Source organism: Leucoraja erinacea, chromosome 39 (genome assembly GCF_028641065.1).
Source record: "Leucoraja erinacea ecotype New England chromosome 39, Leri_hhj_1, whole genome shotgun sequence".
Lineage (NCBI taxonomy): Eukaryota > Metazoa > Chordata > Chondrichthyes > Rajiformes > Rajidae > Leucoraja > Leucoraja erinaceus.
The window spans coordinates 9,305,174-9,331,343 of NC_073415.1; the positions used below are offsets into that span (position 1 = coordinate 9,305,174).

The window sequence follows — 26,170 nt, forward strand, 5'->3', positions numbered from 1 at the left end:
CCAGATGCCGGGCCTGAGGCCTGCTCGCTGCAGCGCTCAGTGGCCACTTCAGATTCAGATTCAATTTTAATTGTCATTGTCAGTGTACAGTACAGAGACAACGAAATGCATTACACAGACAACGAAATTTTCAAACCAAAGCTTCAAACTTTCGCCAAGTTGCAGACTGAAGAAGGGTCTCGTCCCGCAACGTCACCCATCCCTTCTCTCCAGAGATGCTGCCTGTCCCGCTGAGGTGCTCCAGTTTTTGTGTGTCTTCCGTGTAAACGAGCATCTGCAGCTCCTTCCAACACACATACAGCTTAGCTGAGCTGCATGCCCATTTTGTTTTTTAATCAATGTAACCAATTACAGACACACACAGAGAAAGACAATAATTATTATTGAGTTACTCCAGCATTTTGTGTCCAGCATCTTTTGTGTAAACCAGCATCTACAGTTCCACCCTACACACTTATTATTGGCAATTGTCCCAGGCTGAACAGACATGGGGGGGGAAGAAGAGGAGAGGAAGAAGCCTGTAGAAGAGTTCTGACCAGTAACATCACCGAATCATGTTCTCCAGGGATGCTGCCTGAACCGCTGAGTTATTCCAGGACTTTGTGTCTTTTTTTAGTGTAAATGAGCATCTACAGTTCTTTGTTTCTACATCTTGCCATGGGGAGGTGCCTGATAGCTCCAGAGGATGGAGCGGCAAGAAATAAGGTAGGCAGGTCGTGGAGCAATAAGAACCAGGCCCAACTCGTCGATGCCGACCAAGATGCCTAATGGTGAGTTATTAACCATGGACTGCTTCAGAGAGCAAAAACGAGCAAATGCTAAAAGATGGATAGTGCAAATATTGAGTGGGCTGAAGAGAGTAGAATATTTTTAGTAGTTCTGATGATGGTATGTTCAATTGTTCTGAGCTAGCATTGTGGTAACTGCACTCTACCAAAGCTGAAGCTGCCTGCCTGGGTTTCGGCCCGAAAGGTTGCCTATTTCCTTCACTCCTAGATGCTGCTGCACCCGCTGAGTTTCTCCAGCATTTTTGTGTACCTGCCTGTTTGACCTGCTTTGTTAGAAAGATAGGCGAGTAGGTAGTTTGGGGGTGATACATCCCTCCATCATTTGCCCTGGACTAATGTATGGTCGTGACACATGAATACATCATACGACACATCATACCTGTGCTCCATTTTCAGTACAAGAAATGTATGAAAGGGATATATGCGTATAGCCAGTTTAGTGGATAGTATATGTGTATGTAGACAAAATGGATATCAGTTGTACCCACTCTGTTGGTAAAATGCAATCTCCAAACTTAACAGAACAATTTTGTTTGGCATTAAGGTGTTTTAATGCACGTCATAAAATAAATAAATAAAATGGCATATACGAGTTAATAATAGTCTCTCAGTCTGAGTTATAAAAATAATTAGGATTTATTTATTGGCTGAACATAAAGTTTAGGAAAATGACATTTACAATGTTCTACTCTGGCTTTATTGCATTAACCATTAAACAGCTGCCAATTAATTGGAGCTACTCAGGCCTTGGGATCCCAGTATCAGTTCCTTGCTCAGCTGAATTTAGCGATGAACAACTGAGTGATCCTGAACTTCACAGATACTGTCACATACAAATGTACTGTAAAGTGAGTCATGAGTAACTCTGAAATAATGCGCAGGTTGATCAAGTTCTCCAGGCACCTTGAAGGTTAAACTTCATTGTTGGGATTCCACCAATCCTAGCCATTGTGCTTTATTGTCTAATTGCCATTCATCTTCAAGCAGTTGTTCTGCAGATGGTATAAAGTGTTTCTCATAGCCTGAGATATTGCAGGTTCTTCCTGCTCTTGGAAATTCTGTGCTGATTGGCTTTAGTGCAAATTCTTTATGTGAATGAATGGAGACCTGTGGAGAGTTGTCTACCTCCCGAGTTGGCGTGCTTGGCCAAAACAGATCTTCAGATTTTGAACTGTTGGCTTCTGTCAGTGTGGGGCTGTTGGGCTGAAACTTTTCTTCAGCATTTGAGCTCTTGCCTTCAGTAAGTGTGGGGCTGTTGGGCCGAAACATATCTTCAGTATTTGAGCTCTTCCTGATTTCCAGAGGTAGCTGCATCATGATCTCAGGTATAATCTCTTCCACTTTAATGATTTCTGGATCGCTCTCAATCATAGTAAAATGTTTAGGAGTGGTATGATTCTGAAAATATATGCAGAATGATGCTAAGGTTTGTGGTATACCATGGAGATTATATCATTACCATTAGTTCAACTTTTTTTACAAATGGCAAAAGATAGAAGAACAGCACGTTATTTGTTAAAATAGGCTAGAGGTGACAAAGGCAAACGATGAGAGTTATAGTGAGGCGTAGCACAAAAGTAGGCTCTATATCCCACAAAGTCCACTCTGACCATCAGCCACCCATCTACATGAATCCAACATTAGTCCCTTTTTAATCTCTTCACATTCTCGTTCCTTCTGTCCCGAATTCTACTATTTACTAACACACTCGGGGCAATTTACAATGGCCATTTCAATCCATCATCCTTCATGACTTTCGGATGTGAGAAAAAAACAAGCACTCAGAGGAAACCCACATTGTCACTGGGAGAATGTGCAAACTCCACCCAGGTCAGGATAAAACTCGGGTCTGTAGGTTTCTGCTGTGAAGCAGTAGCTCTAAATGCTGTGCCGCTGTGGTGTCTATGCAAGGCCTGCAGCAGCAGATGAACCAGACAGAAATTAAGGTGGGCATTGAATGAGAATAGTTTTTAATTAAAATTCTAGGGTTGGAAACAATTAAAGCGAAATGTCACGGTCAAAATACAGTTAACAAACCATTAAAAGTCAATCCACAGCTTTCTGAAGAGTAAAGTTTTAAAGAAGGATATTGTATTGTATCACATGTCAACATTCTTGCCAACTCATTGCAAGTTCTCCCTAAACCGTCATGGAAAACCTGATTAATACACATTGAAGTTCTCACCTGCTGAAGCAGAGCACGGATGATTTTAGGATCTGGGATTCTCTGGCAGCACCACTGAGGTATTAACATGGAGACAAGGCGTTTTAGCCTGAAAAACAAACAGCCGATTAGCAGCATCAGAACAAGAGGAGGTCATGTATCCCCAATTGATCTGATAAAATATATGTCTATAGTTTAAAATTATACTCTCTCTCACACACACACACACATATATCTACCAACCTCTGCTTGAAATTTTCATTCATCTTGGTGTTACTCATATTTTGTGGAAGAAGTTCTGGATTTCCACCCTCTGCAACAATGTGTTTCCTAACATTTACCGTATTTGGATATGCCACTTTGTTCCAGCCTACCTCGCCTTACCCGCCAGATGAAATACTCCAATTTATTTTACTGAAGGAATGCAGAGATCCCAGATGGTTATAAAACTGGTGAAGGTTACATGAGAGGCTGATGACACCACAATTGATTTAATAACATGGTTGAGGATTTTAAAGTCAACCAATTACCGGTGCAAGTAATTGCTAATGTTTTATTATTAATGTTTAATGTTTTATGTGCCATTCCTAACTGTCATGTTGTCACTTGTGGGCGGAGCACCAAGGCAAATTCCTTGTATGTGAATACTTGGCCAATAAACTTATTCATTCATTCATTCATGCACTAGGCATTGCTTTGTTAGCTTTTATGGACGGCAGAGTTTTGAATTGGAACATTCAGCTGGATTGATTCATATTGACATTCTATGCTATGTAATCCATTTTCTGACTGTTAGGCAGTTCCTCAGGATCTTGGAGGACCAGAGTAGAAGATGCCTGTGCATGAACATTTGTCATATAGGATGACCATTGCAAACCAGCTAGTACATGAGGTTCACAGAATAGGTCCAAGTTCTTGCTCCAATTTTAATGAGATTCACGACAAGTGGACAGTGGCCATTGTTGCATGTATTTCACGCACACTCATACCTGGACATAAATACAAATGTCTTTTCATATTTTACCCAGTTGTGCTCTATCGACACAAATGTGCACACAGACATGCCCATATGCATATCTTTTGCCAGCGTTCTCATATCCTTCCTCAAGATGCCTTCTTCTTCTCCACCTTCCAGTTACCTCTCATTCTCAGCCCCCATTTCTTTCCTTCCTTTCAAAGTTCCCACATTTTCAGCCACAACTTCACCATTCACCGCCCTTCTTCAGTCCCGACCCAAAATGTCACATATCCATGAATTCCAGAGACGTTGCCTGACCCGCCGAGTTACTCCAGCACTTTATGTTTTTTTTAGTATCTGTAAACATTGGGCCATTACACACCAAATGCCCACTGTCACCCACTGACACGTGTTTGCAAAAGGGTTGTGTTGCCTGACACGTGCAGACTCAAATGTACAAAACTCCACTCGCACAAACACACTTGGATGCACACTGAGCAACTCATTGTTAATGTCTCCGATACATGTCTATGTGTTTGGAGGAGAGTGACTAACCTTTGATGAAAGCAGCATATTCCAATGATGCAAAGAACAATAACAACCAAGGTCACGAGTACCAGGATACTATGTTTCCAGGGTATAATATGTGAAGCTAAAGGCAGCAGAGAAGTAATGTTAAAGCAGAAAAGAACGGTCACAATCATGTTATCATCTTAAGGATAGATCATTTAGGATATTGATGATGGGTTGAGGATATGGCCTGAGGATATGGAAGCACAGAGCATTTACCAGCCCCTTGAAATAAGGTACATAAGCTCGTGGTAAATGGGAGGCAAGAGCTCTTCAAGGTGCATCCTTCATGCTGGCTTTGGCATAACAGCTCTAACTTGAGAATATGAAAATCTAGAAGAGGAGGAAAACCAAGGGGGGGGGAGGGGGGGCATTTTTATCCAAGGATGACATCACAACACTTCAAAATTATTGTTTTTCAGGCCAATGTTTCATGAGGGAATTGGGTAATTACTGTACTTATAAATTTGTGAACCAATAGGCTTGCCCAATTCCATTACCTTTTGGTGATGATATTATGAAAAAGTTAAATTCTTTTGAATTTAATAATATTACGGGGCCCTGATTGTATATAAGGATGTCCATATGTCAGGGACTCGTAACCAATTTTCATCCTGTATTTAGTATCTCGTATCTAGTTTATTTTAAGGCCATCGGCTGTTGGGCCATGGGTGGCTAATTAAGCCTCCCCTGCATATTATTGTCATGCAAGAGTCTGACCCTTGATAGTACTGAGTCGCTGGGATTGCTCTCTCACTAGGTCTCCATATTTGCCATATGAGGTCTCACTGTAGTGTATTTTGTTATCTGGCGGGCCTCAACTGCTCCTCATTTTAGAGAATGAAATCCAAAGGAAAAGTCTTCCCAAACACCCGCTTACCAACATTACCTCCTGTCTTCAGTTTGAGGTGTGGTCCCTTCGTGCCTTCTCCTATGCGAGTGCAAGCTGCCATTCGGATTGTGTAGGTGCTCGCAGGCTCCAAGTTCAATAATGTGAAGCTATTTAATGCAGAGCTTATATTGGGAACTAAGAGAACGAAAACATATTTTTAACTTTAGGGACATTGAATTCACCCAGTCTCTCACCTTCCCGTGTCCTTACCTATTCATTGATTAGCACAGTAACATCAATCAACTGTTCACCAATGTCCTCATCTCATAATGCAGTACAGGAAGCTCTTTAGCCCACAATGTTTATGCCGAACATGATGCCAAGTTAAACTGATCTCATCTGCCAGTAGATGATCCATATCCGTCTACTCTCTACACTTTCCTGTGCCCATCTAAAAGCTTCTTAGGTGCCACTATCGTATCTGCCTACACCACCACCACCCCTGGCAATGCGTTCCAAGTCCCCACTACTCTGCATAAAAATAATATTTACCCAGATCTCCATTAAACTTTCCCCCTCACTCCTTACAGCCATGTCCTCTAGTGTTGGATATTTCCACACTGGGAAACAGGTTCTCACTGTCATATTCCCAACAGTTACAGGACAAAATCTTGTCAAATTTAAGGATGCAGGAAAAGGTTTAACAATTCGGCCCAATGCAGGGTGAATCCTTCCAGCAATCTCCAGTCTATGTATATGCAACCGGATTGTTGGAGATGCATGGAAGAGCATTACCGCCCTGATTGAATAATGGGTAAATCTCTTTGCTGTCATCATGGTAATATGGCGAGGTGTGATGAGTGGACGGTGGGAAAGATTAACTGATCTTCATGAGCTTCTCTGGTACCTGATAGAAAGGATACCCAGCCACTCAGGAACCAGGACAAAGATTTGCCAAGCCTAGGACAGTGAATATCAGGGGCTACAAGACATCTGCTGTTGGTTCAGAATTGGATAAGGACCCTGCCAATGGAAGCACAATCTGTTTGTGATCCTGGATTATTCCTCTTACCTTTCTGCCAGTCTTCCTGTGGATTCTTTACGTAATACAGAGTGTAGTAAAGAATAAACCCTCGGCGGAGGCTCAGGGGAACATTCTCCCATAACAGTGTGGCTGAAGTCTGAGAAATGTTATATATTGAGACCTGGGGTCCTGTGCGAGGCACTGCAAAACAAAAAGAAAGAGGAAGTCCTGAGAACAGTGAAGAATATATTTTCAGCTGAATGTTTCAAACGTACACACGACAACCCAGGGTGGAGAGGCAGGCACCAACCAGTGACAAATAATATGATGTTACCTATTTCCCAATCAAAGATAAAGGGCCTTCTCCATCATTGCATTAAAAAAAATTGAGTAGCTACAGGAAGCTAGATCGACCCAGTACCGAAGCAAGAGACTGCAGCAAACTCCAACCTCAAATAGAGAAGTTTCTGAATTGTTTACTGGATTTATCTGTGAGCATTTTCTGCTATCCCACAAACGAGAAGACGTCATCGCTACATTTACATTATTCAGTCCCTTTGTAATCTTAAGGCCTTCTATTAATTTAAATGATCAGTCTTCTATTATTGAAGTCTCACCATGTTCAGTTTTCCTTGGTCGTATTGTAGATGTAACAATTAAAAGATCTTATGTAGGAAGGAACTGCAGATGCTGGTTTAAACCAAAGATAGACACAAAAAGCTGGAGTAACTCAGCGGGACAGGCAGCACATCTGGAGAGAAGGGATGGGTGACGTTTCGGGGCGAGAACCTCCTTCAGACTGGTGTGACGATCTTACTTAATCAGACTCACTATTAAGGCACAATAATAGGCACGTGATATTATATTACCGTCTTCTTTTGTGTAGATGATGGTAGATACTGGCCTACCCAGACCAATCTGATATTGAGTGTACACTGAGACATTGTATGGAATCCAGGCCTGAAGAACATCTGTGGAAAAAGTAAGGCTGTCAAGATGTCTGGAACTACCTCCAGCTGCTTACAACCAAAGTCAGGAGTAAGTCAATACAAATGGATTTATATAAACTCAACACACCTATAATTGATAGCCAAAGTACCCAGCAGTACTGGGACTATGACTACTATTACAGAGTATGATTTTCATTTACAGCCTCGGTTAGATAAAATATCAATCTATCTCTGCATGACCCTTTCAAATACTTTCATATGTATAACATTAGTTGGATACACAGTGAGTCTCCCTCTGCATTCTCCCAGCAAACTCTCCTTTTGGAAGTTACAGCATGCATTCAATATTTATTTTTCAGGGTGAGAGGATCATGTGCAAAGCCCGTGTTTATAGCCCATATCCAAATTGCCCATGGCTTTATAAGCTTTTTCAGATATTTTAGAGACATTTAGGTCAGACTAGTTAAGAATGGCACATTTTCTCCTCCAAAGATTAAATGAATGAATGAATGAATGAATGAATACTTTACTCTCTTCTCTAAAGAATAAAATCAATCAGTGACTGGATAGTTTTTATGACAATCTGGTTTCATGGACATTATTACAAATATCCAGAAGTCATGTTCCTCCTGTGAGACATGGGAGCCTGCCTGCTGACCATACTTGCAGGAAGTATGTTCATCTGCAGCAATTCTCAGATAGCATAAATCTCTCGGAACTGCAGCTGAACTCACTGAGGAGCATACAGGAGGCAGAAAGTGTCCTAGAAAGGAGCTTTGGTAAGGTGATAACATAGTAGGATTAGCTCGATCATAGACGGGCGAGTGTCAGGAAGGACAGACAGGCAATGCAGGAGTCCACTGTGGCTCTTTTCCTTTCTAACAGGATACTTTGAGGCAATGGCCTTTTAGAGGAAAGAAACAGCAGCCAGGTGAGTTGAGAGGGGAGAAATTTAAAGGAGATTTGAGTGGTATGTTCTTCACAGAGAGTGCAGTGGTTACCTGGAGGAGGAGGTGGTGGCAGATCTAATAACACCATTTAAAAGGTACTTACAGTAGATAGGAAAGGCAAGTGGGGTACAGATGTAATGCAGGTAAATGGGATTTGTGTAGATAGGCATCACAGTCGGCATGGACATGGTTGGCCCAAAGGGGCTTTTGCTGTGCTGTTCTCTTCTTCTTGCATATGGCGTGCACAGCTTAAAGTTGTAGGACAACTTGTTCTATTTGATTGTGCACGCCAGGTTGATTGCATTCGTCGAAACAGGGCGGACCACGTGAAGGTTGCAATCCCCCCCTCCCTCCCCCCCTCCCTCCCCCCCCCCCCCCCCCCCCCCCCCTGTACTGTTCAATTCTATCATTCTGCTGACAATTTTTTGGTTTCCAGAATTTTTAACTGAACTAATATTGTAGCGGGATTGGAATTTGTTTCTTTCTATATTAGTTAGCCATACAACATCCATAAATGCTCAGTCTGGAATTTACCCTACTCCTTGACCCATACCTACCATGTTTCAGATCCATGCATTCATCTAGTGCTGGAATTTTCTTCCATTCTGGTGGATTTTCAGGCAAGTTCATGTTCACCCATTCCACCACAAACCCAAGCATGGTCTTGGCTGATGTCACCCAGCACACGCGAACCTGGTCATTGTAGTTGAGAACAGTTATGTTCAACACAGGTAACTGATCTAAGGAATAACAGGTAAAATAAACACAAAGAGTCAGTTTATTTTTTAATTCTCCTCCCAACCCAGTGCTCTCACAAGGAAAGTTGGTGCTCTGATACTTCAACCAAGCAGTTAAATGGTTATTCCTTCGATTCATACCCAGATTGTGTGTGTCTTTGGCAAGGCCAAGCCTGTATTCCCTTAATCCAACTCCCATTTAACTAGTAAATTCACAGGACACTTTCATGTTGCTGTGAATCTAGAATCACATATTGACCCGATCAGGTAAGGATGGGAGACAGATTATTTAAGAATCTAAATTTTCCAGCATCTTTGATGAGATGTCAGGCATATAGTGACACATTAATTTCCACTAGGCTGTGGAAATTCATATTTATATGTACATATACACCTTTTGATATGTCCATGTTTGTAATGTATGCTCTGTACTTACATAGGTGTACACAAGTATACTCTGCTTTTTCAATACTCATCATGTTTGAAGGCATCCAGGCAAATATACCCACAGAAATCTCATGATAACCTCCTACCAACATGCTCCTTCGCCTTTGAACAAGGTGAGGTAGAAATACTGAAAGTATCCAGGCTTGGAATGTACATTACGTTGGGGATTTAAGTGCTCACGACAAGACTGACTTGGCATTTATTCTTTTTTTGTTTTGTATCCCATTCAGAATTGCATAACATTCTGAATTGGAAATATCCTGTAAATAGTCTCTCCTTTGTTGTCTGAGAAACTCCTTACCCAGCAGCAGTATTTGATTATCTTCACTAGAAATGCTGCTGAAAAGGTGGCTCACTAGCATTTATCAAGTGTTTCTAGGGATAATGCTGGCCTCGTCAGTGATGCCCAGATCCTACAAAATGAATAAATAATAAAAACATATGCAAGCACAGATTAATACACCGGAATATCTGTCTGAGGGAAGACCAATGGATGAGTGCCAGATGTGTGGGTTACCTTGAACCAGATTGAGTGTGGCCGGGTCTGTAGCTCCAACAGAGTTGTATGCACTGACGTTGACAAGCTGAGTGGTCTCAGAAAGGGTGATGTTACGGTAGGCGGTGATATTCGCTCTGCTCATTATTTCTCCATCGGGGAGGCGGAGAGTATAATTCACAGAGTATCGCTGAATTTTTCCTCTTGCTTGATGTTGTTCAAGAGGCTGCAAAACCCAAAACCACAAAACAAAATGATTGCTTTCGATGGAGAGATTCATAACATTGACAGGCTGACCAGGATTTGAAAATTAAAAGACAAAGACTTAAGAGCAGAAGCTGAGGGACAAGAGAGGTTACACAGTTGTTAGGTCCTGAGAGATAAAGAATGAATGAGAAATGCACAGAACATTGATTTCCACAGATTAAAATTGAACAAAGGAACAGTATGTTGCATCAAAGGTTTGGAGCATCAGAGGAAGAGTGAAGGAGGTTGGACCAATATATGATAATTGAGAGAAAGGCTCAAAGAAGGATCCAACAGAGAGAGGTCAATATTTAAAGGCAATGAGATTAAGTGTTGGAATCACAGTGGGAAGAATATTCAAAGCTTGAATTAGAAGTTGAATCATGGGCCAATGTTATCAACGAGGGGCTGAGAAAGACCAAGAGAATGCAAGAGCAACAACATACAATCCCCACATTAAGCAGTATTGACTATATATTAGAATATAGTATAAAGTAGAATAACAAAACAGTGTGTTTGAAGAACTGGACACAGCAAGGGCTCAATCATATCATAGCGTCAAGATTCACCCGCCAAATGGTGAGAATGAAGAAGGTCTACAGTTCAAAGGCAAGTAGAGAAATTTCTGAAGAGAAAAGTACATTAAAAAATAGATAGGTCAATAAGGGCAGCACAGTGGTAGAGTTGCTACCTTACAGAGCTTGCTGCGCCAGAGATCCGGGTTCAATCCCAACCACGGGTGCCGTCTGTGAAACCTTTTCACCCAGAGGGTTGTGAATTTGTGGAATTCTCTGCCACAGAAGGTAGTAGAGGCCAATTCACTGGGTGAATTTAAAACAGAGTTAGATAGAGATCTAGGGGCTAGCGGAGTCAAGGGATATGGAGAGAAGGGTTACTGATTGTGGATGATCAGCCATGATCACAATGAATGGCGGTGCTGGCCCGGAGGGCAAAATGGCCACCTTCTGCACCTATTTTCTATGTTTCCATGTACGGAGTTTATACGTTGTCGCATGGTTTTATTCCAAATCTTTGGTTTCCTCCCGCACTCTAAAGTCGTACAGGTAATTGGCTTGGTAAATGTAAAAATTGTCCCTAGTGTGTGTAGGATAATGCAGGGATCACTGGTCGGCACGGATTCGGTGGGCTGAAGGGCCTGTTTCCGTGCTGTATCTCTAAACTAAAAAGAGAAGGACTCATTGATTGTAGAAGCAAGTATTAAACCCTCAAGGAAATTGCGGTATTGATGTAAAAGAAATGAACTATCAATCATCAGATTGGAGAAGAAATGAGCCCACAGGGAGGCTCTGTGGTCTGCCTCACAGAATTTGTGACACAGATCTTGACCTTGTGGAGTTTACACATTCTCCCTGTGCCCATGTGCGTTTTCCTCAGTAGCTTCACCTTCCTCCCACATCCTAAAGATGCGCCAGTTGATAGCTTATTTGCTGACTGTAAATTGCTTCTAATGTAGTTGAATATGAAGTTGATGTGCATGTGAGGAAGAACAGGTTGCAGGGAAATAAGCAGGAGAATGTTGGAGCATGTTACCCAGTACCTTCCACAGCAGGGTAATAGATCCTGGTCCTCCTTGCATGAACCACACATCGAGAACACCGACAGGTTCTAGGAATCAAAAGAGTGTACAGATAAGAGGAGAGGTACATCTCTTATGCAGTGTTGGAAGGAACTGCAGATGCTGGTTTACACCGAAGATAGACACAAAATGCTGGAGTAACTCAGCGGGACAGAGAGCATCTATGGATAGAAGGATGTTACTGTGAAGGATACGAGATATATATCTTGGAGTGTTGCAATGATGGGTGTTAAATATATCCATATTATTGTAAGTTTAGTTTAACGATGCAGCTCAGAAACTGGTCCTTTGGCCCACCGAGTCCGCACCAACCAGCGATCCCCACACACTAACACTATCCTACACACAAGGGAGGGGTGGAAGATTGCAACCTTCACCTCCGCCCTGTTTTGACTAATGCAATCAACACGATATGCACAAACAGAAGATCAAATAGAACAAGTTGTCCAACAACTTTAGGCTGTGCACGCCACACGAAAGAAGAAGAAGACACACTAGAGATAATTTACATTAATACCAAGCCAATTAACTTACAAAACTTGTACGCCTTTGGAGCGTGGGAGGAATCAGAAGATCTCGGAGAAAACCCACGCAGGTCACGGGGAGAACGTACAAACCGTACAGACAGCACCCGTAGTCAGGATCGAACCCGGGACTCTGGCACTGTGAGGCAGTAGCTCTACCGCTGCGCCACCTTGCGCCCATAAGTGTTTGGTAAATCCTCATTATCAAGATGGTTGTGGATGATGTTGCATTGAAGGACACGTTCTCCACTTACTGGCTTCTTCAGTCATGGCACCAGTCACTGCACTCCAATCACTCCACAGTTTCTGGTTTGTTTCTCCCTCTCGCCCACATCGGACGCGGAATTCATACTTTGTGAATGGTTGTAGATCTTCCAGAACATAGCCTACTGCATGGACTCCAACTTCATCATCTGAAACCTTCATAATAAATACAGAACTATTGGTTAACTACTGGTTTCACAGAAAGTTAATCTCCTCATAGTTGGTCTTGGTGGTCAATCTGTGGAAATCATTGCCACAGGCGGCTGTGGGTAGTTTTAAGGTGGAGTTTGACAGATACTTGATTCGTGTTAAGGGATATGGGGAGAAGGCAGGAGAATGGGGTTGAGAGGGAAAGATTGATCAGCCATGATTGAATGGCGGAGTAGACATGATCGGCCAAATGGCCTACTTCTGTTCCTATGACATGAACTTACCAGCATTGCTCATTTTCAATGGGATGCGGAGGGGGTAGTTTTTCTGACAGATACTGTTGAATAAGGAATCAGATGAGAAACTTGATATTTGTTTTCATTTATTTATTGATTGTGGTCATTTGGCAACAATTATCACCAATCCCCAATTTTCCTTGGGTAAGCGATGCCAAGCCTCGCATGTGGGGTGAAAGAATTACCGCAGTGCTGTTGGGTGGGGATTTGCAGATTTGAAGGGATGGCAAATCAGTGTGTTTGAAGAACTGGCTACAGCAAGGGCCCTATCAGATCTCAGCGTCAAGAGATCCCATCACCTGGACATGGACTCTGATCGGAGCACCTCTGATCACTGCTTATGAACAATGACCCTGGATCAGCCCAGCCCTGAATGTGGACTGCAGTTCAGGCTAATCTTACTTAACTGAGACCCCAAATCAGACATGACGATCCATCATTTGTGAGCGCAGGTCCCTGATCCATGCACTCTTGCGAGCCAGATCACAATGCCTCTCTCTAACCATCACTCGAGAAGTGAAGTGGTCTAGGCATAAGCTTAGGGGCGACCGCGCCTTTGCGGTTGCAGCTCCTAGACTGTGGAACAGCATCCCCCTTCCCATCAGAACTGCCCCCTCCATCGACTCCTTTAAGTCAAGACTAAAAACATATCTATACTCCCAAGCCTTTCCTGACGTCCACTGAGCGAGGGCTATATGTATATATGTATGTAGTTTGTTTGTTTATACTATTCTTATAACAAATGTAAAGCACTTTGGCCAACGAGAGTTGTTTGTTAAATGTGCTATATAAATAAATGTGACTTGACTTGAAACATCCTTCTCACCCTATGTATCTAGCCAGATCTTTCCATCCAACCAGAGCTCCAGGGGAACTGGCCAAAGGCTTATTACCATTAAATGTTGGAGTGTCAGGCCAAAGGCCAACTTACCTCACTCCAATTTTGCTGGCCTGCCAATCTGTACTGAAGCTCATACTGCATACTGACGAATTGGTCAAGGTTGGCAGGTTTCGTCCAGTCAATCGCTATATTCGTGGGACCATCGGTTTTGGCGGACACACTAACTGGAGGCTGGGGTTTCACTAAAGCAATGACAAAACACACCATCAAAAAGAATCAGCAATCCCTGAAAGAACCAGTACTGAGTAAAAGCAACTTCTGAATGTAATCTTCTTGTGTGTATCAGCCATATCTGTTTGCCATCTGTGTTGTCATTATCTTTAGATAGACCTGATCATTCCCAGCTACCTAGCTTTCAATTTTATATTTTTTCTAAATTTTAGCTTAACCCAAACTCAGTGGCATGTGTCCTTACTTGAATTGAGTCCTGTTCATTCATTATTTTGCTTTCATTGAATTATGCCGGTCTTGGTTAAGCAAGGCCTTCTTAAAACTCCTCGTGGCCACCCTCCCTTTCTCTACTACATCCTCTGAGCCTGCACCCCCCCCTCCCTTCCACTACAATATCTTGAACATCTTTGCATTTTATCTCCCCTCCCCCCGGCACCCACACCTTCAAGTATCAAAGTCCTAAACCCTGGAATTCCTTTATTTTTTATTTTTTTTATTTTTTTACTAGAAGCAATTGTACAAGAATAAGGCAATTGGCGTATAAAATTATACAATTACGGTACAGCTTCAATTTTGACTTTTTAACTCGAAAATAAGGGAAAAGAAAAGAAAAAGAACAAGAGGGAAAAAGTGAGAGGTGCGAAGATAGAACTCCTAGACTACCAAAGTAGTGTAGCCAAAGAGTGAATAAAGATGTAAGAGAGGAGAAGAAAGGAAAAAAAACTGGAATTCCCTTACTGAAACTGTCACATTTGGACTCCCCTTCAGCTACTTTTCCTGAAATGGATGCCACAGCAATGTAATCACGTTATTAATTCTCTGTTATTCAGTTTTACTAAACATCCACGACAATGCATGAAAACGTGACCCTCGGAATATCACTGGTACCTATGTCTTCGATGATGAATTCCAGACTTGTTAGCTGCGTGTTGTTGACTTCTACCCAGGCAACGTAGCACTTGCCCGCAGAGAGGATCTTCCTTTCTAGAGCCACCGAAGGCAAGAGGGTCGGAATACGAAGCGGCTTATTGCTGTGGACGGAACTAAAAGAAACTCATCATCAGTCATCGCCGCAGCCTTGTAGTTACCTCCACACCTGTTAGCACACGTCCTTTGTCACTGGTTGCATCCCCTCCACAGGTCCTTGTTCATGTTAGTGATCCTTGGTTGTTGGTACCTGGTCCTTGATTACAGCTACTAGATCTTGCATCCAGTCACTGGTCATCTTGGGCCTTGAAACTGGCTGCCAGTCACTGGTTGAAAAGCACCTGTCATAGATACATAGAAACATAGAAAATAGGTGCAGGAGTAGGCCATTCGGCCCTTCGAGCTTGCACCGCCATTCAATATGATCATGGCTGATCATCCAACTCGGTATCCTGTACCTGCCTTCTCTCCATACCACATGATCCCTTTAGCAACAGGGGCCACATCTAACTCCCTCTTAAATATAGCCAATGAACTGGCCTCAACTACCTTCTGTGGCAGAGAGTTCCAGAGATTCACCACTCTCTGTGTGAAAAATGTTTTTCTCATCTCGGTCTTAAAGGATTTCCCCCTTAACCTTAAGCTGTGACCCCTTGTCCTGGACTTCCCCAACATCGGGAACAATCTTCCTGCATCTAGCCTGTCCAACCCCTTAAGAATTTTGTAAGTTTCTATAAGATCCATATAGAAACTACACAATTCTTAAGGGGTTGGACAGGCTAGCTGTCACCACATTGGTTTGGGGGTAAGGTAAGAGATCCAAGTCTTGATACTTCACTTTTGAAAGCTGGGACCCTGCCCCATGGTAATAAACCACTCGGTAGATGAAAATAGTGTATCTCTGCCTTCCTGATCAGTACCCCTCAATATCTTAAAATCTCTGACTGAATCAATCCGAACTGAAAAACACATTCCTTGACTGTTTGTTAATTTAACTTTGCAATCTAGTTTTCATTCCAGGTTAATGGCCTCTTTGGTGATAGTCCTTGAGAGATAAATATTAGCTCAAGGACCCACTTGTTGGGATCTTTCCCATCTATCTGAAAGAGCAGACGGGTACATGGGAGAGCCAAGGAACTGCAGGTACGGATCCTTGAGCAAAGAAAAAAGTGCTGGGGGAACTCAGTGGGCCAGGCAACATCGGTGGAGGGAATGAGCAGATGACATTTTGGATTGGGACCCTTCTTCAGATTCTGAAGACAGGTCCTTTGTTTAATAAGTCTGATGGAAGATGAATTCCTGTTTGTGTCCCAAGTTACCCTTCCACAGTAAGTTATGATATGATGTCAAGACTCACCTGCTCTTCATTTCCAAGTGGAACATGTACTCAGTGGTCTTCCAGGTGTTATGGATTGGGCTCCAGGTACAGATCACCTCTGAGTCCTTGTCCACTCTGAAGCAGAACATGTCTGGGAATAAAAGAAATGAGGAAACAGTGAGGGTAAAGCACTTTCATAGGGCGGCATTATGATTGCCATTTCTGTGGGTCTGATTTAACATACGATCCTGACCTTGTTTCTTAACCCAGTTAATTAACAGAATTTAAATTCCCAATTGTTGCAGTGGATTTGAACTTATTTCTCTGGACATTTAGAGCAGATGTTTAGACTGTATCTATGTGTAAGAGGGAACTGCAGATGCTGGTTTAAACCGAAGATAGACACAAAAAGCTGGAGTAACTCAGTGGGACAGGCAGCATCTCTGGACAGAAGGAATGGACCCGAAACATCACCCTGTACCGCTGAGTTACTCCAGTTTTTTGTGTCTATCTTCAGTTTATACTGTAACTACACAGCTATTCTGGATATTCTTACGCATCTTCCTGTTCTCTTGGAACAGCTGACCTCTCCTATGTTCCACGAGTCTGGCATACGAGATCCCATCCTTTATCAGGCCTCAAGCCTCAGTCAAATATTCTTACCAGCCCTACCGATGATTGTTGACTTTGACCTTGGCAATAGTCCAGAGCAGGGAATGCCTGCCATGCCAATTCAGGATGACTTGGTGGAGAATGCCTTGCCCTGTGTGGCACTGACATCCAATATGCATTCTTTAACACCCTGTTCTGCCACTTTCATGGATCGTTAGGCTTGGACACCAAGTCCTCTGTCTTCCTCGATAATTCGCTAGGACCTTATCATTCACTCTATATGTCCTACCCTTATTTGATCTCCCAAATCGCATTACTTTGCATTTATCAGGATTAAATTCAGTTGATCTAATTTAACAGCTGATCTAAAAACTGTATAGCCTAAGAATATCCTCCGCAAAACACCATCAATTTTTTTGTCCTATTCTTTCACGATGTTTAAATATCTCACCTGATCAGTCTCTTATTTTCTCGAATATGAGAACATGCCAATTAATTTGTTGAAATCTCAGAGCCTGCTGTATATGCCATCCACACTACACTAACTGGCTCCAGAAAAGCATAGAATCACTATAACCTCTTGTCTTTCACATTGCAATCCATTTGTGATTAACCATTTGTAGAATTCCTTTAACTGGTTTCATAGATTTATCAGTGTTGCTTTGAATGCCCCGTGAAGCTGTACTCTCTAAATTGCACTTCTGTTACCTAGCATAGAGTTCATTCCCATCCACTGTATTCCCCCCCAGTTACTGTTTTCACCACCTTCCTCACTTCACACTGATTCTGAACCCCATCCTCTGACATTAACCCAGTCCTGTCACTTTAACGGTCCATTTGCTGCAATATACATGTAGTGATATTTTCACTCTTGTTAGGGTTGGATTTCTTGATCAGGGATCTGGGATTGAAGATGCAAGGGTCATAATTATCACCTGTCTGGTTGCTGTGTTGATTCAGCAGAACCGCAGTCAGTAGAAGTTCGCAAACTATCCTTATGGTGCCACGCATCACCTGTTGGAAAGAAAAGTTGAAACTAGTATTACACTGACCAAGCGCTGCAAAAGTGGTCATTTTAGTTTATTGCCACATGTACCCAGGTACAGTGAAAAGGAAAGTTGCACATTGACTTCAGGTTTTGGGAGATCAACTGGCCCATGAGTACACTTTTCCCAATACACCCGAGAGCACAAGTCACATCCTTGGTTTACAGTTTAGTCTATTGTCACGTGTACCTAGGTACAGTGAAAAGCTTTTGTTGCGTGCTATCCAGTCAGCGGAAAGACAATACATGATTACAATCCAGCCATTTCCAGTGTATAGATACATGATAAGGGAATAACATTTAGTGCAAGGTAAAGTCAGCAAAGTTCGATCAAGGATACTCCGAGGATCACCAATGAGATAGATGGTAGTTCAGCACTGGTTGTACTACCTGTACTATCTACTGCTATTGCTGATCCTCGGGCTACCCTTGATCGGACTTGCTGGCTTTACCTTGCACTGTACGGGGCCATGTATAGCTAGTCCTAGCTCAGGCACACTCCACTGGAGTAAGAATTCAAGAAGGAACTGCAGATGCTGGAAAATTGAAGGTAGACAAAAATGCTGGAGAAACTCAGCAGGGCCACTGGAGAAAGAGTTTTCTCAGGCTCCCGGATCCTCAACACGATGTATATGAATGTGTTGGAGATTACATGCGACCAACAGATGGAAACAGAGTGTGATTGAACCTACCAAAAGCAAAAGGCTGGACTCGGCTAGTCTGTGTTGGTCTTGCCGATGTACGGAAGGCCACATTGGGAGCACCACATGTGGTAGACGAGATTGGTAGAGGTGCATGTGAACCTCTGTCTCATCTGGAAGGGCCGCTGTAGTTCCTGGATGGATGTGTTTGAACCTGATATTCTGAGAGTAAATTAGTTCAAACTCCCAGCACAAATTTACACTTTAATCAAGAGTTGCTACAGTGAAATAAATGCACCACAGGGTGTATTGGTACATTTGGGGGAGGGAGACAATACCTGAGAGGAATGGCACTGCATTGACTGGAAGACTCTGAAGAAGGATTTCGGCCCGAAATGTTACCTATTTCCTTCGCTCCATAGATGCTGCTGCAACCGCTGAGTTTCTCCAGTAATTTTGTGTACCTTCGATTTTCCAGCATCTGCAGTTCTTTCTTGAACAAAACATCATGTAAATTGGTCTTTGTGTTCATTAAACTAAACATCCTGTTGTGTAGGAAGGAACTGCAGATGCTGGTTTAAATCAGAAGATAGACACAAAATGCTGGAGTAACTCAGTGGGATAGGCAGCATCACTGGAGAGAAGGAATAGGTGACGTTTCGGGTCGAGACCCTTCTTCAGACTGATGTCCAAACATCCTGTTGCAAGTGTTGCAGTTCTCCTTCGTGCCACAGGAGGTGATATCAGAGACTGTTGTATCCTTCACTGCCATTCCCTCCGTACAAAAGAGCTGCAGGCACAAAATGCTGGAGGAACTCAGCGGGTCAGGCAGCATCTCTAGAGAGAAGGAATGGGTGACGTTTCGTGTCGAGACAGATCATTGGTCTCTCACATTCAGGCGGACAGAAGCCTCGTCAGCTCAATAAACGCTTAGGAAAGAACTACAGATGCTGGTTTAAACCGAAGTTAGACACAAAAAGCTGCAGTAACTCAGTGGGTCAGACAGCATCTCTAGAGAAAGGGAATAGGCGATGTTTTGGGTCGATACCCTTCTTCAAACTGAGAGAAAATGTCCTTATTTTATTAAATGTATAATTTTATTAAAATATTATAAAATATAAATCGTTTAAAATTCCACAGCCTCCAATCTTATCGTGTCCCAGCCCCGCACAGCCTGTTTTTACCTTCTCCCCCAAATCCACAAACACAGCTGCCCTGGCACAGCCATTGTTTCAGCCTGCTCCTGTCCCACGGAAATGATTTCCACATACGTCGACTCCATCCTACGCCTCCTGATCCAATCCAACCGACCCATGTCCAAGATACCTCACATGCCCTTTAATGAAATTTGTTGTTCCGCGAGCATTGCCACTTTCATTTCACTGCACATCTCGTATGTGTATGTGACAAATAAACTTGACTTGACTTGACTTGAGTTACGCTTTCTGAGCCCCCACTCCCTCATCTTTACTATGGACGTTCAATCACTCTACACCTCCACCCGGAAGGTCTTAAAGCTTCTAATTTTCACCACAAACAGTGGCCTGTTTTCTTGATCAACGTTACTTTTTTGCATATCTTTCATTCGTAGTTCTTTATCTCTCCACATCACCTTCTATATCTCTCGTTTCCCTTATCCTTAACCAGTCTGAAGAAGGGTATCCACCGGAAACATCACCCATTCCTTCTCTCCAGAGATGCTGCCTGTCCCGCTGAGTTACTCCAGCATTTTGTGTCTATCTTCGGATTGAACCAGGATCTGCAGTTCCTTCTTACATATAAAATTCCTTATTCTACATTTCCTTATATCGTCTGCATTGATCTGTTGTTTTCACACCTTGCCCGTCCATATCTTCAGACTCCCTCTCCCCTAACTCTCAGTCAGAAGAAAGGTCTCGACCCAAAATGTCACCTATTCCTTCTCTCCAGAGATGCTGTGCGACTCAATAAATGCTTACTGTGCACTCCTCCCCATACATCACTCACGCCTCCCGGCAACAAAGTGCAGATTACATAACTGATTCATTCAGTCTGAAGAATGGTTTCGGCCCGAAACGTTGCCTATTTCCTTCGCTCCATAGATGCTGCTGCACCCGCTGAGTTTCTCCAGCTTTTTTGTGCAACCTTCGATTCTCCAGCATCTGCAGTTCCCTCTTTAACACATAACTGATATGTTGGCTGCTTTAAACAAAGGTGTAATGCTTACAATCCTCTAGCCTACTGGCACCACGCCATCATCTGATAAGACTCCAGTGTGAAACTCCACCATCCACAATTTGGAAGAACAGCACCTCATATCACACTTATGTATCTTACAACCTAATGGTATGAACATTGAATTCTCCAATTTAGATAAGCTCTAACATCCCCCCCCCCCCTCCCCTCCTCTTCCCACAACCCCTCCAATTCTCCTCCACCCTCTTCTGTGCCCCACCTGGGCTTGCTCTTATTTCTCCCCTCCCCCTCGCCTTCATTCCGTCTGTGGCTTCACACTTTGCAACTCTTCAACCTGTCTGTCTCACACCATCTGCTTTGATCTGTGGCCTTTGTTCCAACCATCTGCCTATCAATCCCCCCCCCCTCCCCCCTTGCCTGTGTCCACCTTCCACACTTACTCCCGCCTCTCTTCTCTCACAGCTTTCTTTCCTCCTTCTCTATAATTAATCTGAAGAAATGTCCCGAGCTGAAATGTCACCTCTCCATGTCCTCCAGTAATGCTGCTTGAACCATTGAGTTACTCCAACACTTTGTGTCGTTTTTTTTTTTAAAATCAGGATCCTCAGTTCTTTGTTTCTCCCTCTAAATCTTTCCTATTCATTTACTTGTCCAAAAGTCTTTTAAATATGTTATTGTACCTGCCTCAACTATCTCCTCTGGCAGCTCATTTCTTTAACAAATTATCTGTAATCTCTCACCATTTATATTTTATACATTTTTATTGTTAAAAAGATACATTTTTTTAACTTTTTCTCAATGGACATTTGCCAGTTCATAAGTTCATTAGTGACAGGAGCAGAATTAAGCCTCATCAAGCCTACTTCACCATTCAATCATGGCTGATCTATCTTTCCCACTTAACCCCATTCTCCTGCCTTCTTCCCATAACACCCATACAAATCAAGGATCAATTTATCTCTGCCTTAAAAATAAGTTATTTCGCATTTACCCTCTCACATTTAACTTGTCCATATCTACTTGTAGCCCCCTTGGCTGCTTTTCATAATTTACTTTCCTATCTTTCATTGTCGTTGAGTATCTTGAAGAAGGGTCTCAACCCGAAACATCGCCTATTCCTTCGCTCCATAGATGCTGCTGCACCCGCTGAGTTTCTCCAGCTTTTTTGTGTACGTTCGATTTTCCAGCATCTGCAGTTCCTTCTTAAACAATAGGTCTACAGGTCTCTCCGTTGCCGAACCAGCAGGTCGAGGAACAGCTTCTTCCCGGCGGCTGTCACTCTACTCAACAACGTACCTCGGTGACTGCCAATCACCAACCCCCCCACCCGGACACTTATTATTATTTATTCAAATCATTTCTATGTCGCTCTTCCAGGGAGATGCTAAATGCATTTCGTTGTCTCTGTACTGTACACTGACAATGACAATTAAAATTGAATCTGAATCTGAATCTGAAAAAACTGTTTTGTACTTACTCTCTGTTTCCTGTAAGCCAGATAATTTTCTATCATTGTTGGTGTGTTAGCTCCAACATCATGTTTTTTATTTTTTACAATAGTCTGATGTGGCCTCTTATCAGATGCAATAGTGCATCCTCCAATTCACCTTTATACGCAATATACCACTTCTTCAATAGACTTCCAATAAATTGGTAAACTTGACTTTGCCTTCACAAAATCATGTTGACTTTGCATAATTGCCGTAAGCGTTTCTAAATTTCCTGCTCTGACGTTGTGAGTAATAGTCCATGTCACTTCCGCAGTTAAGTTTAACGGCCTGCAGTTTCCTGCTTTCTATCGCTAACGTTTGCTGTTTATTAATATAATGGAATCTTCCCAAATCTAGACAAATGTTGAAAAGTTAAACTAACAGTCAACTCGGGCCAATACCTTTACACCCCAGTCTATCAAGAGCAGGGCTGTCAACCCTGCACTTCCAGCACTTCTCTCAGTTAAACATGTTGGAGAAATTGATAATGTTGTATTATGTAAGGGCATGATATTATATTAAGGGCATTATATTATCAGTGCTGGCTCGAAGGGCCGAATGGCCTACTGTTACACCTATTGTCTATTGTCTATAACTGCTGATAGACATAAAAAGCTGGAGTAACTCAGCGGGACAGGCAGCATCTCTGGAGAGAAGGAATGGGTGACGTTTCGGGTTTCTTGGAGGCCTTTCTTAAGTCTGCTGTCCCACTGAGTTAGTCTAGCTTTTGGTGTCTATCTTCGGTTTAAACCAGCATCTGCAGTTCCTTCCTACACATATTATAATTGCTAATAATCAAGGCTAATTTACTCCCTTTATGTGTATTTTTTTTTTAAGTGTGTCCCCTTATTTAGATTAGGAGACATCTTAACTTCTGATTTGACAATGCCTCAACCTTTTCTCTGCATCCTTGCCCCTTTGTCCCTCCCCTGTGGTCCCAGCCATTTCCCTCAAGCCCTGAACTTATGTCCTATGATTTTGACCTATGCCCTGTGCCCTTGACGCCTGATTCTTCCCTACACTCTTGGCCTCCACCTCTACCCCTCCCCTATGCCATCCACCTCTACTCCTTAATCATGCATCAGTCGCTTTGACCTCCCTCTCCCCATCCCATAGAATGTTCGTAAATGATAGGGACAGAATTAGGCCATGCGGCCCATCAAGTCTACTCTGACATTCAATCACGGTTGATCTATCTCTCCCTCCCAACCCCATTCTCCTGCCTTCTCCCCACATGTGGCACGTACTAATCAAGAATCTATCTATCTCTGCCTTAATTATATCCACTGACGGCCTCCACAGCCCTCTGTGGCAACAAAATCCACAGATTCACCACCCTCTGACTAAAGAAATTCCTCCTCATCTCCTTCCAAAAATAACGTCCTTTAATTCTGAGGCTGGGACCTCCAGTCCTAGAGTCTCCCACTAGTGGAAACATCCTCCCCACATACACTCTATCCCGGCCTTTCACAATTCTGTACGTTTTAATGAGGGTCCCCTCTTATTCTTCTAAACTCTAGCGAGTATAGAAGATCCTCTGTCCCTTCCAGATTGCATGCTGCCTCTTCCCCATCCCAGTGGGCTATGCCTTTTCCCCGTCGCATGAGCTTTCTTTGACTCTTGTCCACCCCTCTGTCCTTTCATCATTTCCCTGTATGTCATGGTTTTCTGCCCCCAATGCCCGGCGCCTCTGTATCGAGAAAGGAGTGGGCAGAGCCAGTGCTCCAAGTACCTGATTAGATGAGAGTTCCCAATATCGCTGCTAGTCGATCCTGCTCTGCTCAGGAAGTCTACAGCCCAGGAATTCCGTCCAAGAAATTACACAGAAACACGTCCACGTGTTCAGCAACGTATCAGAGCTTGTACACTTGGCAATACATTTTTTAACCTCAACCTAAACACGAAAGCTCTATCGCACATCACTTCCACAGGCTTGCAACTCCGCTGTGTTGGCGGATTTAAAAGAAATGCACAGTGAAATATAGCCACACCCCTGACTGCAAACAAGACAATGAGTGAGAGAGAGGGGGGAAATGACTCAATGCACGAGGAAAAAAAACAAGCCTGAGAAAGATAGAAAAGCAGACACAAATCGGGACAATCAGAAGGGGGTGAGAAGGAGAGCCGTGGAGCAAAGAAGATAGAGAGAAAACAAGCGAGAAACAAAGGGAGAGAGAACGCTTTCGTGTTTTTAATCTGCCTTATGAATGAAAGACATCGCCAGCATCCCGATAATACGAGAATATATGGACTAAAAGGGCGGGAGGAGCATAAAACAATCATAATTAAAGGGGGGAAACCCCACCAGGCAGACTAATGGGCAAAAGGCAGGCAGATTCCCTAGATGTGAAAGAATGCATCCTAGGGTCCAAAACAAAATACTCACAGAGACAGTGAATGGAGACACAAGGAACTGCAGATGCTGGAATCTTGAGCAAAATACAAAGTGCTGGAGGAACTCCAGAGGGTCAGGCAGCATCTGTGGAGGGAATGGACAGGCAACGTTTAGGGTCTGGACCAGATAGTGGATGTGTAGGAAAGAACTGCAGATGCTGGTTTAAATCAAAGGTAGGCAAGAGATAAAGACGGTACCTAGGGCAAATGAGTGGAAGAAATGAAAATGATAATCAATGAAAATAGACTCAAAATGCTGGAGTACCTCAGCGGGACAGGGCAGCATCTCTGGAGAGAAGGGATGGGTGACGTTGTTGGTTGAGACCCTTCTTCAGTGGATGCTTTGCTTTCGACTTTGTGAATTCCCCTAGATTCTGCAAAGGTCTGTGTGAATTGCAAAACCACAATTGTAAGTTATTGAACACACAAAGGAGGAAGGGGAACCAAATGAAACTGTAGCCTCACATTTGTCAAAATGAAATTGATTAAGGAAGTAGCCACAGCTCATTTAGAAAACTGTAACACATTTAAACTGAATCACCAGACACAAAATGCTGGAGTAACTCAGCGGGATAGGCAGCATCTCTAGATAGAAGGAATGGGTGACGTTTAGGGTTGAGGAGAAGGGTCTTGACCCGAAACGTCACCCATTCCTTCTCTCCAGAGATGCTGTCTGTCCCACTGAGTTACTCCAGCATTTTGTGTCTATCTTCGGTGCTTTTTGTTAGGCCCCCTTCAGTCGTGGCTGACCATGGGTGTCTCCAGGGTGTTATTCCCTACATGGTGGACACCTGTGCGTGACTTTGTTTAACGTGGGGAGACTGGTGCACAGACAGCCACCCCTACGGTCCTTGACAGATCTGGGTCAGGATCCAGTGGCATGGAGTCCAAGACGACCGGAGACCCTTTTCTGCTGCAGCCTTCATCCATCCGCCTTCCCAGCTGTTGTGACATGTTCCTCCACTAAGGTCAGCCATCGTCCTCCGCCTGTTCCACCGTTGAGGTCTTGGTTGGATTGACTCTTTGTCAGAGACCTCCCCCTCGACCTTACCGCTATGGGTGGCCCTACCAGGAGCATCGATAGCTCCAGACGGCATCGCTCTCAGGATCTCAGGACCACACAAGCTTCTCCACCAAGACAAGGTGACAATCCACAGAGATCCTGCAGTTCCTTCCTAAACTGAGTCTTTAGTTTAGTTTGACAGGCACGCCAACCATCGCGGACCCATTCACTCTAATTCCACATTATCCCAATTTCCAATTCACTCCCAACACACACAGGACAATTTACAGAGACCAATTAATCTATAAACACACAAGTTTTTTGGGATGTAGGAGGAAACCGGAGCACCCGGAGCACCCTAAGCGGACACATGGAGAGGTGAGGATCAAGCCAAGGTCTCTGGCACTGTGAGGAAACAGCACCAACCAGCCGCACGACTATTGGATAAAATAGAATTCATATAGATCAGTTTATTATTGTTCGATAATTTAATGAGCAGG

General features: G+C 43.2%; 1 protein-coding gene and 1 long non-coding RNA gene across 5 annotated transcripts in view; one reads left to right on the forward strand and one right to left on the reverse strand.

Annotated features, from left to right (window-relative positions):
• LOC129714563 (uncharacterized) overlaps positions 1 to 26,170 on the forward strand; it is a 77,474-nt gene continuing 51,304 nt past the window's right edge. Inside the window, exon 1 of the long non-coding RNA XR_008726364.1 lies at positions 1 to 770. This is a non-coding gene — a long non-coding RNA (uncharacterized LOC129714563). The remainder of the gene's footprint in view (positions 771 to 26,170) is intronic.
• LOC129714561 (interleukin-6 receptor subunit beta-like) lies at positions 699 to 26,142 on the reverse strand. Of its 4 annotated transcripts, XM_055664269.1 has the most exons (16): positions 24,006 to 26,133; positions 17,858 to 17,936; positions 16,350 to 16,461; positions 14,954 to 15,108; positions 13,925 to 14,076; positions 12,538 to 12,703; positions 11,721 to 11,788; positions 9,938 to 10,142; positions 8,794 to 8,976; positions 7,206 to 7,307; positions 6,385 to 6,537; positions 5,361 to 5,507; positions 4,466 to 4,562; positions 2,974 to 3,061; positions 2,024 to 2,186; positions 699 to 1,966 (listed from the first exon to the last, which is right to left on the reverse strand). In XM_055664269.1, the coding sequence occupies exons 2-16, from the start codon at positions 17,931 to 17,933 to the stop codon at positions 1,707 to 1,709; spliced, it is 2,127 nt and encodes a 708-aa protein (XP_055520244.1). In that variant the 5' UTR covers positions 17,934 to 17,936; positions 24,006 to 26,133; the 3' UTR covers positions 699 to 1,706. The 4 variants fall into 4 exon arrangements, with proteins under 4 accessions (XP_055520244.1, XP_055520241.1, XP_055520243.1 ...); XM_055664266.1 differs by having other exon boundaries at positions 699 to 2,186; positions 24,006 to 26,132; XM_055664268.1 differs by having other exon boundaries at positions 699 to 2,186; positions 5,370 to 5,507; positions 24,006 to 24,575.